The sequence below is a fragment of the Ammospiza nelsoni genome, chromosome 23 (assembly GCF_027579445.1).
Source record: "Ammospiza nelsoni isolate bAmmNel1 chromosome 23, bAmmNel1.pri, whole genome shotgun sequence".
In the NCBI taxonomy this organism is placed as follows: domain Eukaryota; kingdom Metazoa; phylum Chordata; class Aves; order Passeriformes; family Passerellidae; genus Ammospiza; species Ammospiza nelsoni.
The window spans coordinates 5,795,542-5,810,125 of record NC_080655.1 but is presented as its reverse complement, the minus strand read 5'-3'; the positions used below and the strand labels follow the sequence as shown (position 1 = coordinate 5,810,125).

The 14,584-nt window shown below is 57.1% G+C and overlaps 1 protein-coding gene across 2 annotated transcripts; it reads left to right on the top strand.

The window, feature by feature from the left end:
* Nucleotides 1–286: 286 nt before the first annotated feature.
* PTPN7 (protein tyrosine phosphatase non-receptor type 7) lies at nt 287–11,391 on the top strand. Of its 2 annotated transcripts, none has more exons than XM_059487971.1 (10): nt 287–316; nt 2,580–2,808; nt 3,151–3,334; nt 3,757–3,841; nt 4,381–4,457; nt 7,058–7,195; nt 7,968–8,078; nt 8,632–8,789; nt 9,612–9,725; nt 10,268–11,391. In XM_059487971.1, exons 2-10 carry the CDS (start codon nt 2,678–2,680, stop codon nt 10,359–10,361), a joined length of 1,092 nt encoding a protein of 363 aa, XP_059343954.1. In that variant the 5' UTR covers nt 287–316; nt 2,580–2,677; the 3' UTR covers nt 10,362–11,391. The 2 variants fall into 2 exon arrangements, with proteins under 2 accessions (XP_059343954.1, XP_059343953.1); XM_059487970.1 differs by lacking the exon at nt 287–316 and adding an exon at nt 1,143–1,210.
* Nucleotides 11,392–14,584: the final 3,193 nt, after the last annotated feature.

Below are 14,584 nucleotides of genomic sequence, written 5' to 3'. Positions count from 1 at the left end.
AGTCACCTCAGTGAGCTGGGCTGGGGTGGCTGTGGCCAGAGCAGCCCTGAGCAGACACAGGGAAGGGTTTGGGGTCTGTGTGGCTGTTGGGGTGCAGCAGGAGCTGCTGCAGCACAGCGGGGTGGGGGCTGAGGAGGAAGGAAGCTGCAGAGCCCAGCACGAGCAAACAGGAAGAGCAGTGGGGATGTGTCAGGAAGGATGTGCAGTGCCCCAAGGGCAGACCTGGCCTACCTGAGCCAGGCCCAGGGACCTGCGACCCCAAATCCACTCCTGCCCTTCCCTGCTGGGGAGGGGGAGCCCACCTGTCCTACCTGAGGTACCCAGGGGTGGTCGTGGGTGCAGAGGGGTGTCCCAACGTGGACAGGGATTGGGACAATGGGGTGGCACAAGGAGCACACGGGCAGGCACCGAGGGTGGGAGGCACTGAGTGAGCCCTAGCACATTCCAGGGGGATGGGGAACAGCCAGGGCATGGCCTGAGCAAGAGGACAGCAGGCATGGGGGGATTCATGGCAGCATGGGGGGATTCATGGCAGCATGAGAGGATTCATGGCAGCATGAGAGGATTCACTGCAGCATGCATGGATTCACAGCAGCATGGGGGGATTCATGGCAGCATGGGAGGATTCATGGCAGCATGGGAAGATTCATGGCAGCATGGGAGGATTTGTGGCAGCATGGGAGGATTCATGGCAGCATGGGGGGATTCATGGCAGCATGGGGGGATTCATGGCAGCATGGGAGGATTCACCCTGGCTTCCTGAGGGGCTGTGGTGCACCCAGAGCAGCCCCACTGCCTCTTGCCAAGCAGCCCGCCTCACACCTGCCCTCATGGCTGCTCCTGCCCATCCCTCCGTGCCCCAGGGTGGCACAGGGCTGGCCATGGCGTGTCACAGAGCCCATCGAGCTCACCCCACAGCCCCATTGGAGCTCCTGTGGAGCCTCCCGGGGCTCCGGGGAGGCCGGGCCATGCCCGGGGCAGGCGGGCCGGGGGGAGCAGGGCCGGGCGGGCCGGGCCGAGCTGCGGAGCTGTGGCCGGTATGTGTGTGGGCGGCTGCCGGGGTGGGGGAGAAGGAGGGAGAGGAAGCAGCAGAGGCAGCAGCTCCTTTGATAAGCGGCTTCCTGAACACTTTCAAACCGTGCTGTCAGGCCGAGCGTGCCGTGCCCGGGGGCCTGGGCCGGGACCGAGGAGCCCTCACGGCGGGCAGCAGGTAGGCAGCCCTCAGGGCACCAGGCTGGACAGGATAGCCCCCAGGGCAGTGCCAGGCTGGGCAGGAGAGCCCTCAGGGCACCAGGCTGGACAGGATAGCCCCTGGGCACCAAGCGGGACAGGAGAACCCCCAGGGCACCCTCAGGGCACCAGGCTGAGGAGGAGAGCCCCTGGGCAGTCCCCAGGCAGTGCCAGGCTGGGCAGGAGAGCCCTCAGGGGAGCACACCAGGCCTGTACCAGGCTGGTGGGCATGTGTGTGGGCATGGCGGTGCCAGGCAGGCCAGGATGCTGGGCAGGCCATGTGAGCTGAGGTGCTTCCCTGGCATCTCCCAGGTGTTCCTGGCCAGACTGGGATGGGAGCCTGGGCTGTCTCTGGTCAGCAGCTGCTCTTGTCCTGCCTGCATTGAGGGCACAGGGATGGTGTGAGTGGCAGTGGTGGCATTGCCACTCCCAGAAATGCCACCGGGCAGCAGGGAATCCTGGGCAGCAGCTCCTGCCCTAGCTGTGTTCCCAACCACCATGTGGACACCAGCTCTCCACAAGACCTCCCCGAGCAGATGGGCTGCCTGGGGTCCCACTCTTTGCCACCAAGAGCTCTGACTCTGCATAATTCGCTTGCTCTGGGTCTGTCTTCTGCTCATGGAGGAAGCAGGGGATGAGGAGGGGGCTCAGGATCCCAGGGTGCTGCTGCACCATGAGGAACTGTGCCCAGAGGTGAGTCAGCATCACCTGCATCTGCCCAGCCCTGGTGATGGAGGATGTCTGACACCTTCCCCAGCTGGGCTGCCCACGGCCTTTTGCTCAATGACCCAGATAAAGCAGTTTCCTCTTGACAGTTGCTGTGACCTGCGGGATGGAGGAGGCTGTCCCAGGGCTATGGGGCTGTTTAGGGTGCCTGGTCTGTGTGTCCCTGCAGCAGGAGATGGCCAGGCTCTGTGCAGTGGCTACAGCCACCTCATGTCACCTGCTGAGCACTCAGACATTCCAGCTCCCAGTGCCCACCATGTCCCCAGGATGAAGCAGGGGGATGTGATGGGGAAGGGCTGGAAACACAGGGCATGTGCTTCCATGGAGGTGAAGAGCCTCTGGGGCTCCCCCAGGCCAGGCTGTGCCTGCCACCAGAGTGGGTGTCCTCCTTCAGGGGACGCAGGTGGCCCTTGGTGCCATGCCTTGGTCACCAGTGTGGGCTGCAGTGCTGCAGGGAGGGTGACTGTGCTGCCAGCTCTCCAGGATATCTGCCTGCATACAGGGGCTGGGGGTCCTGCTTCCAGGACAACTGAGCACTTAAAACCCATCCCTTGCTTGCAGACCATCTGTGGGGGCTCCATCCAGCCTCGTGGTGTCTCTCACATCTGACTTTTCTTTTCCAGCTGCTTCTCCTCCGATGGCTCCATGCTCTCCCAGGAGCTGAGTCCCCCCTGTGTGGCCCTGCTGTGCTTCAGGACGAGGGCTCTGTGCTTGCTGCAGCATGGTCCAGGCCTGCTTGGTGTGCTCCAGAGTTCATAGGGGCAGCCTGGCAGCCCAGGCAGCTGCAGAGGACATGGACAAGGCAGAGAAGCCCAGTTCCCCTGCCAAGAAGCACGTGCGACTGCAGGAGAGGTGAGTGTGCCTCCGGGTACCCATGGCACTGCTCATCCCAGGGCTCCCCTGACATTCCTTTGCCAGCCCTCTGCCTGCAGCTGCCAGCTCTGAGTGTGGAGGCAGCTCAGGACAAATCCCAACACCTTCTCAGGGGACTTTCTTCCCACCAGAAAGGCAAAATGTTCAGCTATCAATCATAAAATGTTCAGCTAGCTCCTGTTCCTCAGTCTCCCTATCTGCTGGGGTCTCCATCTGCCTTTTGCCCAGTGTGGGGTGGTTTTAGCTGATGATGCAGTAGGGTGGGCTGTCCTTCTGTCCCAGGGTGGCAGTAGGTCAGCCGGGGACCCCTGTGCCTTGCAGGAGGGGCTCCAATGTGTCACTGGTGCTGGATATGAGCTCTCTGGGGAACGTGGAGCCCATCCAGCCTGTCTGCACGCCACGGGACATCACACTGAAGTTTCTGAGGACATCCAGCCACGTGCTGAGGAAACAGGAGCTCCAGCAGCACGCCCAGAGCCTGGCACAGCTCCAGGAGGAGTTCTCGGTGCGATGATCACGATTTTCCCTCTCCCTCCTCGCAGGAGGGGTGCCAGGGGCTGGCAGTGGTAGGGCTGAACATTGGGCTCTGAGCCCAGCTGTGCCCCACAGCCCCAGGGGGAGGGCAGGAGGTGTGGGCAAACAGGGGAGGGGTGCCCAGGTCTCACCTGGTCCCTGTGCACACGTGTCCTGTTGGGGTCCCTGCAAAACCCTGTCTTGCCCTGCTATACCATGCTCTTCTCCCAGCACTGCCTCTCTGGAAGGAGTCCCCCCACAACTGGAGTAAAGCCAGGACTCATCCCAGGAGCTGGCATCTCTGCTGATGCCCCTGGGCCAGCTCTGCCCTGCTGGGCAGCCAGGTCTGCCACCAGCAGGGGACACGAGTGGCAGCAACGGGCTTTTCCTCATGGCTGTTTTCTCCCCTTGCAGAAAATCCCACCCAACTTCGTGAGTCCGGAGGAGCTGGAAATCCCTGGCCATGCTTTCAAGGACAGATACAAAACCATTCTCCCCAGTAGGTGCCACTGTGTCCCTTTGCCTGTGTTTGTCTGTGGGTGAGGGGCGGCTCAGAGCAGCCCTGGCACTGGCGTGGGCACCCCTGGGTGCTGTTGCTGCCCATGTTGCAGGGGTGTGCACAGTGCTGGGGCACAGGGGGAACTGCTCCTACCCAGGTGTGCAGCACTCCTGGGGCCTTCCATGTCCCAAGGGCATGGTCCTGGGAGGGTAAAGGCTGAGGGTGTTGTGGAGGGGCACAGCTGAGATATGGTTACACAGGAATGCTGGGTTTTTCTTTAGAAAATCTTTTAAGGTTCTGTGGATGTCCTGGGGATCACTGCAGGTGAGTCACCCCACCTGCTCACTCCGGCACCTACAGGTTTGGGCTGTGCCCTGCCAGGGGAGTGAGGCTGAAGTGGGACAAGAACAGGCCTGGGGGAGGGTGCAGACAGCTCTGGGCATGGCGTGGAGCAGGAGGACTCAGGCTCCAGCCCCTGGGGTCGGGGAGGGAGGATGGGCAGGATCAGTCCCTTGGGTGAGACCTGTGACATCTTTCAGATCCTGAGAGCCGGGTCTGCCTCAGGAGGGCTGGGAGCCAGGAGGAAGACAGCTACATAAATGCCAACTACATCACAGTGAGTGTCCTCTCCTCCCAGGGCTCTCAGTGCATCAGGCTGCAGGTGCCACACTGCTCACACATGCTGGGACACTGCCACCTGCTCTCCTGTGGCTGCCCTGGGGTTGCAGACTTAACTTACCACCCCTGCTGGAGCTGGAGATGTGGCTCCATCTGCACAGAACAGATACACTGCTCCTGTGGTGGGACAGTCTCAGGAGGGAGCTGCTCTCAGCTCCTGGGCACACTGAGCACCCCAAAAGGCTCCCTGGCAGTGGCTTCTCCATCTGCTCCTCACACACTGGCCCATTGTCTGGCACAGGCACGGGAGGCAAGCTGTGTCAGCAGCTCAGAGATCCTCAAACCTCACTGATCCTGGGATTTCCTCTCTGCTCAGGGAGCTTGCTGCAATTTCCCAGGAAGGGAGCTAATTAAAATGGGGTGTGGCTTATGCTTGGCACTTGGTGGGTTCCTTTCCAGAGACTGAGAAATCCCCAGACCCTAGGATGTTACATAGACAATTTAGTTTTGATTCCATCCCTGTGCAAACCCTTCCAGGCTGCAGTCTCTGCCAGAGTGGCATCTCTGTGAGCCAGGTGCCAGCTTTGCCTTTGGGGCAGAGTTCTGGCTGAGCCACTGATCTCACTGCAGCACCCAGCCCTTGGGGCTGCCCAGGGCCCTGGCTCAGCCACTGATCTCACTGCAGCACCCTGGGCAGTGAAAACATAGGCTTGGATTATCGCTACTGCTACCTCTAGGATAGTTAGTAAGAAGACAACTAGTAGAGTTAGGAGTGAAACTGCTGGTATTGTGGAGAACTGCCCAGGGCCAGGGAAGCAGAGGGGAGCTGTGGGTGCTGTGAGTGAGCCATGAGGGAAAGCAGGATGTGGACAAGCAGCCCACAAGAAGTGCTGACTGGGGTGCCACACAAACCCCTGGGAGGTGGAGCTGTCAGGAGGGCAGTCAGGAGCATTTCTCTTCTGGTGCTGCTTGTGGCTCAGACCCACAGGAGCAAGCAGCAACCAGCAGGGAGGGTGAAAGCTCCCTGAGACAGGAGCACTGTGCCCAGAGCTGCTGGGAGCTCCAGGGGCAGTTTGCCCACAGGCAGCAGAGGAGCTGTGTGTTCCTGAGGCAGCCTGGCAGCTGCACAGCAGGTGACACTGCCACCCTGTCCCTACACCCCAGGTGTGGCACACCCAGGAATGCTGGGATTTTCTTTACAAGATCTTTTAAAGCTAAACTATTTAATTAAGAAATGACATCTAAATTATTTTCACTTTTAGCTTAATAACTCAAATGATTACTCAAAGTCCACAATGTGAGCTTTTTTGTCTCATTACAAAACACTACTTAAACTTACAAAGAAGAAGGTGAAGAATAAGGACTAGTAACTGGTTTAAAACTAGTTTATTTTAGTTATATATATATATTATAGTAGTCTATTTTAGTTGTGTATATATTATTGTATTCTAAAACTCTAAATTTTCTACTCAGTGAAATCACACACTTCTAACTGAACACATTATCCTAGTGCTATCAGTCAGCTTTGGAAGCTCTCTCTACACGCCCAGGTCAAACACAGTGTTCTCCTGGGTGTCAGAGTTTGTCAGCACAGAAAGTTTTAAACTCTCAGCATCCAGAACTCCATCATCTCCCCCTCTTGTTGCATCCCCTCTGCCTCACCTGACTGCTGCCAGTGCACAAGCACTGCCCATCCCTGTGGCACACACACCTGTGCCCACTCTCCCCTGTGTGCAGCTGGTATTTCCTTACTCCTTCCTTCCCCTTGCCTCCTCAGAGGTGTAGCAGTGCAGGAATTTGTGGGCACATCAGAAAATTGGCAGCCCAGCCTGCCTGGGCATGCCTGGGAGGCACAGGAATCTGGGAGGGCTCTGCAGGTGTTTGATCACATCAGCCCCACCTGGGATTGATGCTCTTCCTGCTGAGGTGTTCCATGAAATGTCTTTGACCATGGCTGTGGGGGGAAGGTGGAATTCCCAGGGTTGATACCCCCAGGGAATGACAGTCCTAAATGGAAAATCACATTTCCTAGGGAAAAAAAATCATTTCAAGGCATGAAATTAGGGCTCTGCAAAATGTTCCTGAGAACATTCCTATTCCTTAGCTGGGCCAGTGCAACTTCTTGTGAGACCAGAGCATCAACAGATTGCTGGGAGGGTGTGGATTTTCTATACGTTTGGCAATTTTATGCCAGGAGAAGTGTCTGGAGGCAGAGGATGCCTGGAGGTGCGAAGCAGGGGATTCCTGTTTGTCCCTGTGGAAATTCCCCCACTGAGGAGTGCACTCCTCGTGTGCGCTTTGCCTTGCCAAGGCATCTGTCAGCTACTGGCACACTGATAGTGCCCTTGGGTGTGCTAGGATCGACTTGCTCCTGGAGATGGGACCAGTGGGGTGGGGAGGATGCCTGGTGGCTCCTCAGCAGATCTGTAAAGCATTTTAAGGACAGGTTCAGTAGGAAACAGCACGTTTTAGCCTCTAAAGCATAGAGGAGAAAAGCGTGGTGGGGGCTGGCGTGAGTTGGGCACAGCCGCGGTGCCCTCAGGGTGCCCTCAGGGTGCCCTCAGGGTGGCCCGGTCCCTGACAGGCTGTGCTCGGCAGGGCTACGCGGGCCGGCCCCGGGAGTACATCGCCACACAGGGCCCCCTGCTGAACACCGTGAGCGACTTCTGGCAGATGGTGTGGCAAGAGGAGGCGCCCCTCATCGTCATGATCACCGAGCTCCAGGAGCGCAAGGAGGTACCAGGGAGCCTGCCCAGCCCTGGGCACAGCGGGAGGGGGTGCTGATGGCAGCAGAGGGCTGTGTGAGTGTGTGAGGCCGCATGTGGGGCCGTGCACCCGCTCGCTGTGCTTTTATCTCAGAGGGTTCCCTGATGAATCACAAGTGGAGGAGGAGATCCCCAGGGCTGCAGCCTTGGTCCTAGCTGGTTTTCCTCCTCACATGGCTGTGTGCTCTGGGCTTTCTTTACCAGCTGGATAATAAAGGGTTAAAGCTGGATAAAGAGTTTAGGGCAGTCCCCAGGGATGGGGCAGAAGCAGTGGGCAGCAATGCCCCTCTGGCCCCCCAGAGCTCTGCCCTGGGCTGAGCTCTCAGCCAGGGAATCCAGCCCAGGCACTGCTGCCCACTGCTTCTGCTTCTGGGGTGGGAGCCAACAGCACCTGCCTGGGGGAACTGAGACCTGGAAACTCTTTCCTGGCCATGTCCTTGCTCCCTTCTCTCCCTGTGCCCTGGGTCCTGCTGCATCTGGAAGCTTCCTGGGCTGAGCAGGGATGCATATCCCTGGGGCCTGAAAGCCAGGGCAGGGCGTGGGAGAGGGTGCAGGGGCAGGGATCCATCCCTTCTTTACTCTCCCTCTGTATCACTCTACCTCCACCTTCCCCACTCCCCTACTGCCCCCAAGGTGAGGACCCCTCCCACCAGCACTGACTCAAGCACAGTTCAAACGTCCTTGAGGAGGGTCCTTGGGTGCCTTGAGCATCTCCACAGCCACAAACCTGCCTTGTTCTCCAGAAATGTGTCCACTACTGGCCTGAGAAGGAGGGCACCTACGGCCCCTTCACCATCCACGTGCAGGGGGTGAGCGAGTCTGTGGAGTACGTGGTGCGGGACCTCTCCATCCAGGTGGGTCTGAGCCTCATCCTGGGGGCACAGAGGGAGCACCTGGGGCCCAGCAGTGCCCCTGGCACCCCTGGCATCTCTGGTGAGATGGCAATGCTCTGTGACAGGAGAGAGGAGGGTTCATGATTCTCAGGAGGGCCCTGCCAGAGGAGGGGTGTGCAGAGCCTGGGGAGGCTGGGAGGGAGCAGGAGCCAGTCCTGGGGTGCAGAGGAGAAGGGTCAGCTGGGCAGAGCAGCACCAGCCTGGTATTTTTGCACTGTGTCACTGGGCTCTGCCCCATGGGCTCTCTGTGTCACCCTGGGGTGACACCAGCCAGAGGATCTGGCTTGCTTTGCCTGGACTCCGGTGGCAGTATTGGAACACTCTGCATCTATTCTCATCCTCTGGCTCTGGCCCTGGGGTCTCTCCCTCATGTCTGGCAGAGGCTCAGAGAGGGATTCAGAAGGAAAATGGCTGAGATGGGTGCAGGCTGCTTGAGCTCTGCTGAGCTGAACTCCCCATTTCATCTGGCCCATGCCCTCACATCCCCATTTCTCTTTGTGCTGTGCTGGAGAAGCTTGGGAAGGAATGCCGCAAGGTCAAGCACATCCTCTTCCCCTCCTGGCCAGACCAGCAGACACCTGAGTCAGCCAAGCCCCTGCTGCACCTGGTGGCCAAGGTGGAGGAGGCTCTGCAGACTGCAGCCAGCCCAGGGCCCATCGTGGTGCACTGCAGGTAAGAGCTTGCACCTCACTGAGCCCTGTCTGTGCTTCTGTCCAGGGTCAATCCCCTGTGAGTGCTCACACAGAGGTCCCAGGTGGTGCAGAAATCCCAGGGCACAGCCACCCACAGCAGCTCCTGTCCTGGCAGCTCAATGGTGGCATTAGAGTGGCAGCTCCTGCACTGGGGTCCAGCAGGGTGAGAGCAGGAAGGGTCTGCATTGGGACCCAACCACCAGCCCCACCCTACACCCACATCTCCAGCTCTGGAAGGTCCTGCTTGAGCAGGGAGATGGAACCAGGTGACCCCATGGTTGGTCCCTTTGAACCTGACCCATTCCTGCTCCCTGTGCCACCCAGCATGGCCTGTGGCTTGGATGTGGCCATGTTTCAGGACAGCCCTCCTGCAGGAGGTGGCCTCTGCCTGTTCTCTCCTTGCTGATGAATCTGGGGACAGCGGAGCAGAGCACCCAGCTGTCCCTATGGAACGTGCAGCATGCACTGCTGCAGGCTGAGTGCAAACCTGGTGCTGGGGTTAGAGCCCAGCTGGGAGGGGAGGGCTGCAGAGCCCCCTGCACTGCACAGGGATGGGCACAGACTGGTTTTGTGCTTGCAGAGCAACCTCAGCTGGGCTGTGCCACTTGGCAAGAGCTCCCTGCCATGGCAGAGCGACCCCAGCCCATGGATTTGGTGCCTGGCTCAGAACCTTGGTCTGGCAGCTGGGGCCAGGACCCAGCCTCCCTCTAGGCAGAGATCCCAATCCAGGAGTGCAGCAGCTCAGCAATTCCAGCACAGGCAGTGGGTGCTGAGGGTGCTCACAGCTGTGTCTGCCCTGCAGCGCGGGCATCGGCCGCACCGGCTGCTTCATTGCCACCAGGATCGGGTGCCAGCAGCTGCAGGACACGGGGGAGGTGGATATCCTGGGCATCGTGTGCCATCTGCGCATAGACAGGTGGGTACACAGGGCAGGGGGCTCCCTGCTGGGTGCCAGCCTGACAGCAGGGCTGGGGGAGGGATGTGGCAGAGACATGGGCATGGGCATGCCAAGGGGCACGGGGACTATTTCTGCTGGAAACCAGAAAGGTGCCTGGGGAAAGCAGGTGTGTGGATGGCAAACAATTCCCAGTGCCAGGCTGGTTCTGCAGTCAGAGCTGTTGTAGCTCTGAGCTGAGGACACAAGGGAGAGGATAGGGGCTGTGAACCTGGCAGCCATCTTCTCCTCCCTTCCAGTTCAGCCACTAAGTCCAGAAACACTCCACCTGGCCACTTTTCAAGAAGTACAGGTGAAAATTAGCACCAAATCAGCTGCTAATCTCATTTTGAACAGCCCAGCAATGCTTCTGAACCCCTCCATTCTCTGGGCTGCTCTGCTGCCTGTTTCAGAGGCATCTTGATATGGCTGGTGCAGCAGGAATGTTTGTGCCGTGGGAGCAGAGAGCTGGATCAGGGTTCTGTGTCTGTGAAGTGTCAGTGGTCCCTGCCTTTCCCTTGCAGGGGTGGGATGATCCAGACGAGCGAGCAGTACCAGTTCCTCCATCACACGCTGGCTCTCTACGCCTCCCAGCTGCCAGAGGGGGCAGCCTGCTAGTGCAGGGCTCCCGCCGGGCCCGTGGCTCCCTGCTCGGACCTCTCCTGCACCAGCCTGGGGATACCTTCACCAAAACCCCTCCTGATGCTGCCAGGCCACAGAGCAGCAGCATGAGCATCCCTCGGGATGAGCACAGCCCAGCCAGCCCAACTGTGGCTTTGGACCCTGGGGATGAGCAAGGTGAGGTGCTGCACTGGCTGCTCCACGTGGCCACTGCTGCTGCCTCCAGGCAGATTTCACCCACAGAAAGCAGCTTTGGCTTTTGAGAGGTGCAAGATCCTGACGCAGAAGAGCAAGCTGTGTGGAGGAACTGCAGCTGGCAGGTGCTGGGTGTGTGGTTTGCCTTTCAGCTGCACACAAATGTCCACCCTGTCAGACACAGCACTGGTGGAACTACCCTGAAATAAACAGAGCCTCTGTCCTGGCTGTGCATCCTTGTGGACAGGGCTGGGCTTGCTCCAAACATGCACCATGAAGCTCTGCTTGCTAAAGACACACCTTGATGGCTTGGTGCACAGTCACTAACAGCGTTCCACAGCTTGCTTTCCTCTCCACCTTCAGCCAACATCTCCTCAACAGCCTTAAAGCAGAATCATAGAATTTCAAAGGTTGGCAAAGACCTCCAAGATCATCAAGTGCAACCTCTGATCGAACCCCACTGAGCCCACTAAACTGCATCATGAATTGCCATGTATATTTGTTTCCTGAGCACCTCCAGGGATGGTGAGTCCACCTCCTCCCTGGGCAGCCTGTGCCAGTGCCTGAGCACCTTTCAGAAAGGAAATTTTCCCCCATATCCAACCCAGACCTCCCCTCTCTCTAGCAGGGGAGATTCCCAAATGCAGTTTGCAAGTGATGTGTTCCCAATTGCCTTTTGTTATATGAGGGTGGGGATTTTAAATTCTTGGGGTTTTTTTCTGAATTAAGAACAAAATAATATTTGGGTTTTATTAGGTTGGCTTTTTAACTGATAAATCCAGAGGGGGAAATATAGAAGATGGAAAAACATTTTGTCATAAAGCATGGAGATGGAAATACTCTGGGAAGTATTTTGAAGTACTATGAAGGTATCCAAAGCTGCCCTTGCCAATGGGCATCAAACACTCATTTGGGCAGTGAGGGCTGGGAAGGAGAAGGGAAATGCCCAGTCTGTGCCCACCCATGTCACAAGCCCTGACATGATCCAGTGTGAGATGCAGGGAGAAAAGGCTCAATTTTCCTGCTGGAAGATGTGTGTGCATGACCTACCCCTTCCCCCCTCCATGGCTCCCCAAAATGCAGCTGAATTGCTGCCCAATGGTCATCCCTGCCCACTTCCCTCCCTTGGCATCAGGCACAAATCTGCTTCCTGGCCCAGCAGCAGGAAAAGGAGCAGATCTCAAGTGCCATCCTTTCACCTGCTGCATTTCCATCGTCCTGGCAGAGAAATCTCTCTGCTCCTAGTGCCAGCTCAGCCTTTCCTCAAGCCCCAGCCTGCCCAGCCAGGACATTTGGGGTGGAATTGTGTTCTCTGTGGGACTCTTGTGTGATGCTCAGGCACTTGGAGAGGCTGTGGAGCTTCTGCAAGCTCCCTGCAGGTCAATGCATGGCTCAGGACTTTGTCTTCTCCGGTAATTTGGTGTAACACTTGTCTTTAATGGTGTCTCTGAGGCACCCATGGAGGTTTGAGTTGTCAGACAGGCTTTATTCGGCATCCCCCTCCTCAAGTCTTTCTCACCCACTCCCATCAAGCAGGAGAAGTTGAAGACTTGCAAACTGCACCTGGACAGTCTTCCTGCACTCCCTGGACAGCAGGACACACACCATTTTCCTCTTGCTTTTAGTGTGCTGTCCAGAGGAGAGCTCTTAGGGCAGGCTCAGGCCAAGGGCTGCCTGAGGGTCTCCCAAGGCATGCAGGAGCAGCACCAGGATCCCAGCTGGGTCAGGGGTGTTGTCACCTCCTCCCAGATTCCCCATCAGGTGCTGGGAGTTTTTCCAGCTCAGCTGTCTGATGCAGATTATGATCAGTTAAGCAGATTTCCTGCCTTTGATCTCAGTTTCTACCAGCTCCATCTGCTCCACACTTACCTGGCCCCTGTGGGAGTTCTCTCCATCCTCTGTGGATGAACCATCCCCTGTGTTATTGCCAAACCCTCCCTGGGCTCAGCCCATGTCAGGGGTGAAGTGGGTGCAGCTGTGAGCAGCACTGACAGCACTGAGCCATGGAGTGTCCAGGGGTGCTGAGCAACCACAGAGGGAACAGAGGGCACACAGGTGCACTGCATGAACATGAGGTTGGGCTAAAGAACAAGAAGGGCCAGTTCTTGAAGTCTTCTGAAGTGGTGTGGTGTTGCTCTGTGTGGCTTGAAGCCTTCTGGTATTACGTGGTGACACTCTGTGTATTGTGCCCATCTCAAGTGTGATGTGTGCTGTGACAGGTTTGAGCTGCTCTGGCTGTGTCCTGAGAAACTGCCTCAGGTTCATAAACAGCACAGGGTGCCAGCGGACAGAGAAAAGGAATCTCTCTAAAATCTTGTGCTCTCCCATGCCCTGGGCTAGCATTAAGCCCCTGAGCTTGGGTCAGCACAGCAAGATTGCTGCTGTTCCTCAGTTCCCCACTTAAACACCAGGTATGGTCCCAGCTGTCCTGCTCATGGTGTTCCTGTGCTCCAGGGGAGGTACAGCCCAGGCAGAGCTGGGGGCCCTGGGTTGCAGCATCCTGAGAACCATGTCCCCAGGGCTCAGGAAAAGTCCTTCCTCCACACAATCATAAACCAGTTTAAGTTGTAATTCCATCTAGCCCTGGGTACTCCAGGGATGGGGCAGCCACAGCTTCTCTGGGCAGCCTGTGCCAAGGCCTCACCTCCCTCTTTGTGAAATATTTCTTTCTGACATCTAAGAAAATATATTAGGTATAAAGATACAAGATATAAGATCCTATTTTATCCATATGACTGTAATTTTGGCCTGGGGTTTTCCAGGCTGATAGTCCTTGCAACAGCTCACTGGGATGGGAGGAACACAACATGGTGGCCACATGGCACACATCACTGTTGTGGCACACACCACCTTTGGTGGTGGCAAGTAGACCCAGAAGGCTCCAAATTCACTTGCAGCTGGTGGAAAGCTTCAGTGCCATCAAACACAGCACTGCTTCAGAAAGTCCTTGGAAAGGCAGAGCATGTGCCAAAATCAAGCATTTTGATTAATTAATAACAGCTTTGCTCTCAGGTGAGTGATGGTAACCACAGGCTCCAACAGCACCTGTGGACTCCAAGTAATCAGTGACCAAGCCATCACCTGGAAAGCAGACATTTCAGGAAAGATTTCTTCACCAAAAGGGTGGCCAGGCCCTGGCACAGGCTGCCCAGGGCAGTGGTGGAGTCACCATGGACATGGTTCAGCGGTGACCATGGCAATGTTGGGTTAACAGCTGGAGTCAATGATATTAGCGGACTTTTCCCACCTGAACAATCCTCTGATTCTATGAAAAAAAAACCCTTCAAGCAGAAATTCCATGCAAGATTTGGGGGATGATGAATTTTTCACTGGTATGAGGAGTTCTGAAGGGGTGATTACAGAAAACAATGATATTTCTGCTTCCTAGGCCTCCCTTTAGGAGCACAGGGATCCTGAGCAGGCTGCAGCAGCTTGGAGAGCAAAACACTTTCTGTCTCCAAAAATAAAGTCAGCTTCCCCATGACTTATAGCACATAAGGGAAACTTCCCCACCATTAATTGTCAGGACTGTGAGGTGAATTGAGCTCTAACCCAGTTTCCCCATTTCCTGTGCACACCCATTTGTCTCAGGCAGCTCCAGCAGTGGATTCAGCACTTTGTCTCTCACAGATCACCAGCAGCTGCTGCAGTAAAGGATCTGCTGTGAGGAAACTGCAAACAGCCTGGTGTGTCAGTCCTTGCTTTAGGCCTGGCTCAAAGCCCACGTGGATGGAATGAGCCCTGTTGGAGTGGCACAGCCAGGGAGCCCATGTGTGGGAGAGCACAGCAGAGCCAAGGCACAGCCAGCACAGCCCTGGGGCAGCTTGCACCCCCAGCCCAGCAGAGTGAGCAGGGCCAAAGCAAGAGGGTTCTGAGGCTGCTGAACCTGATGGCTGAAGGCTGCTAAGGCAGCAGGCTGGGTACGGCTCTCACAGGAACATCCTCTGAGGGAGCTGTGCCTTTGGGTTGTGTCTCGTTCTGCAGGTGGGAATTGCCAGCTTCTGTGGCATTGCTTGGGGCTCCTG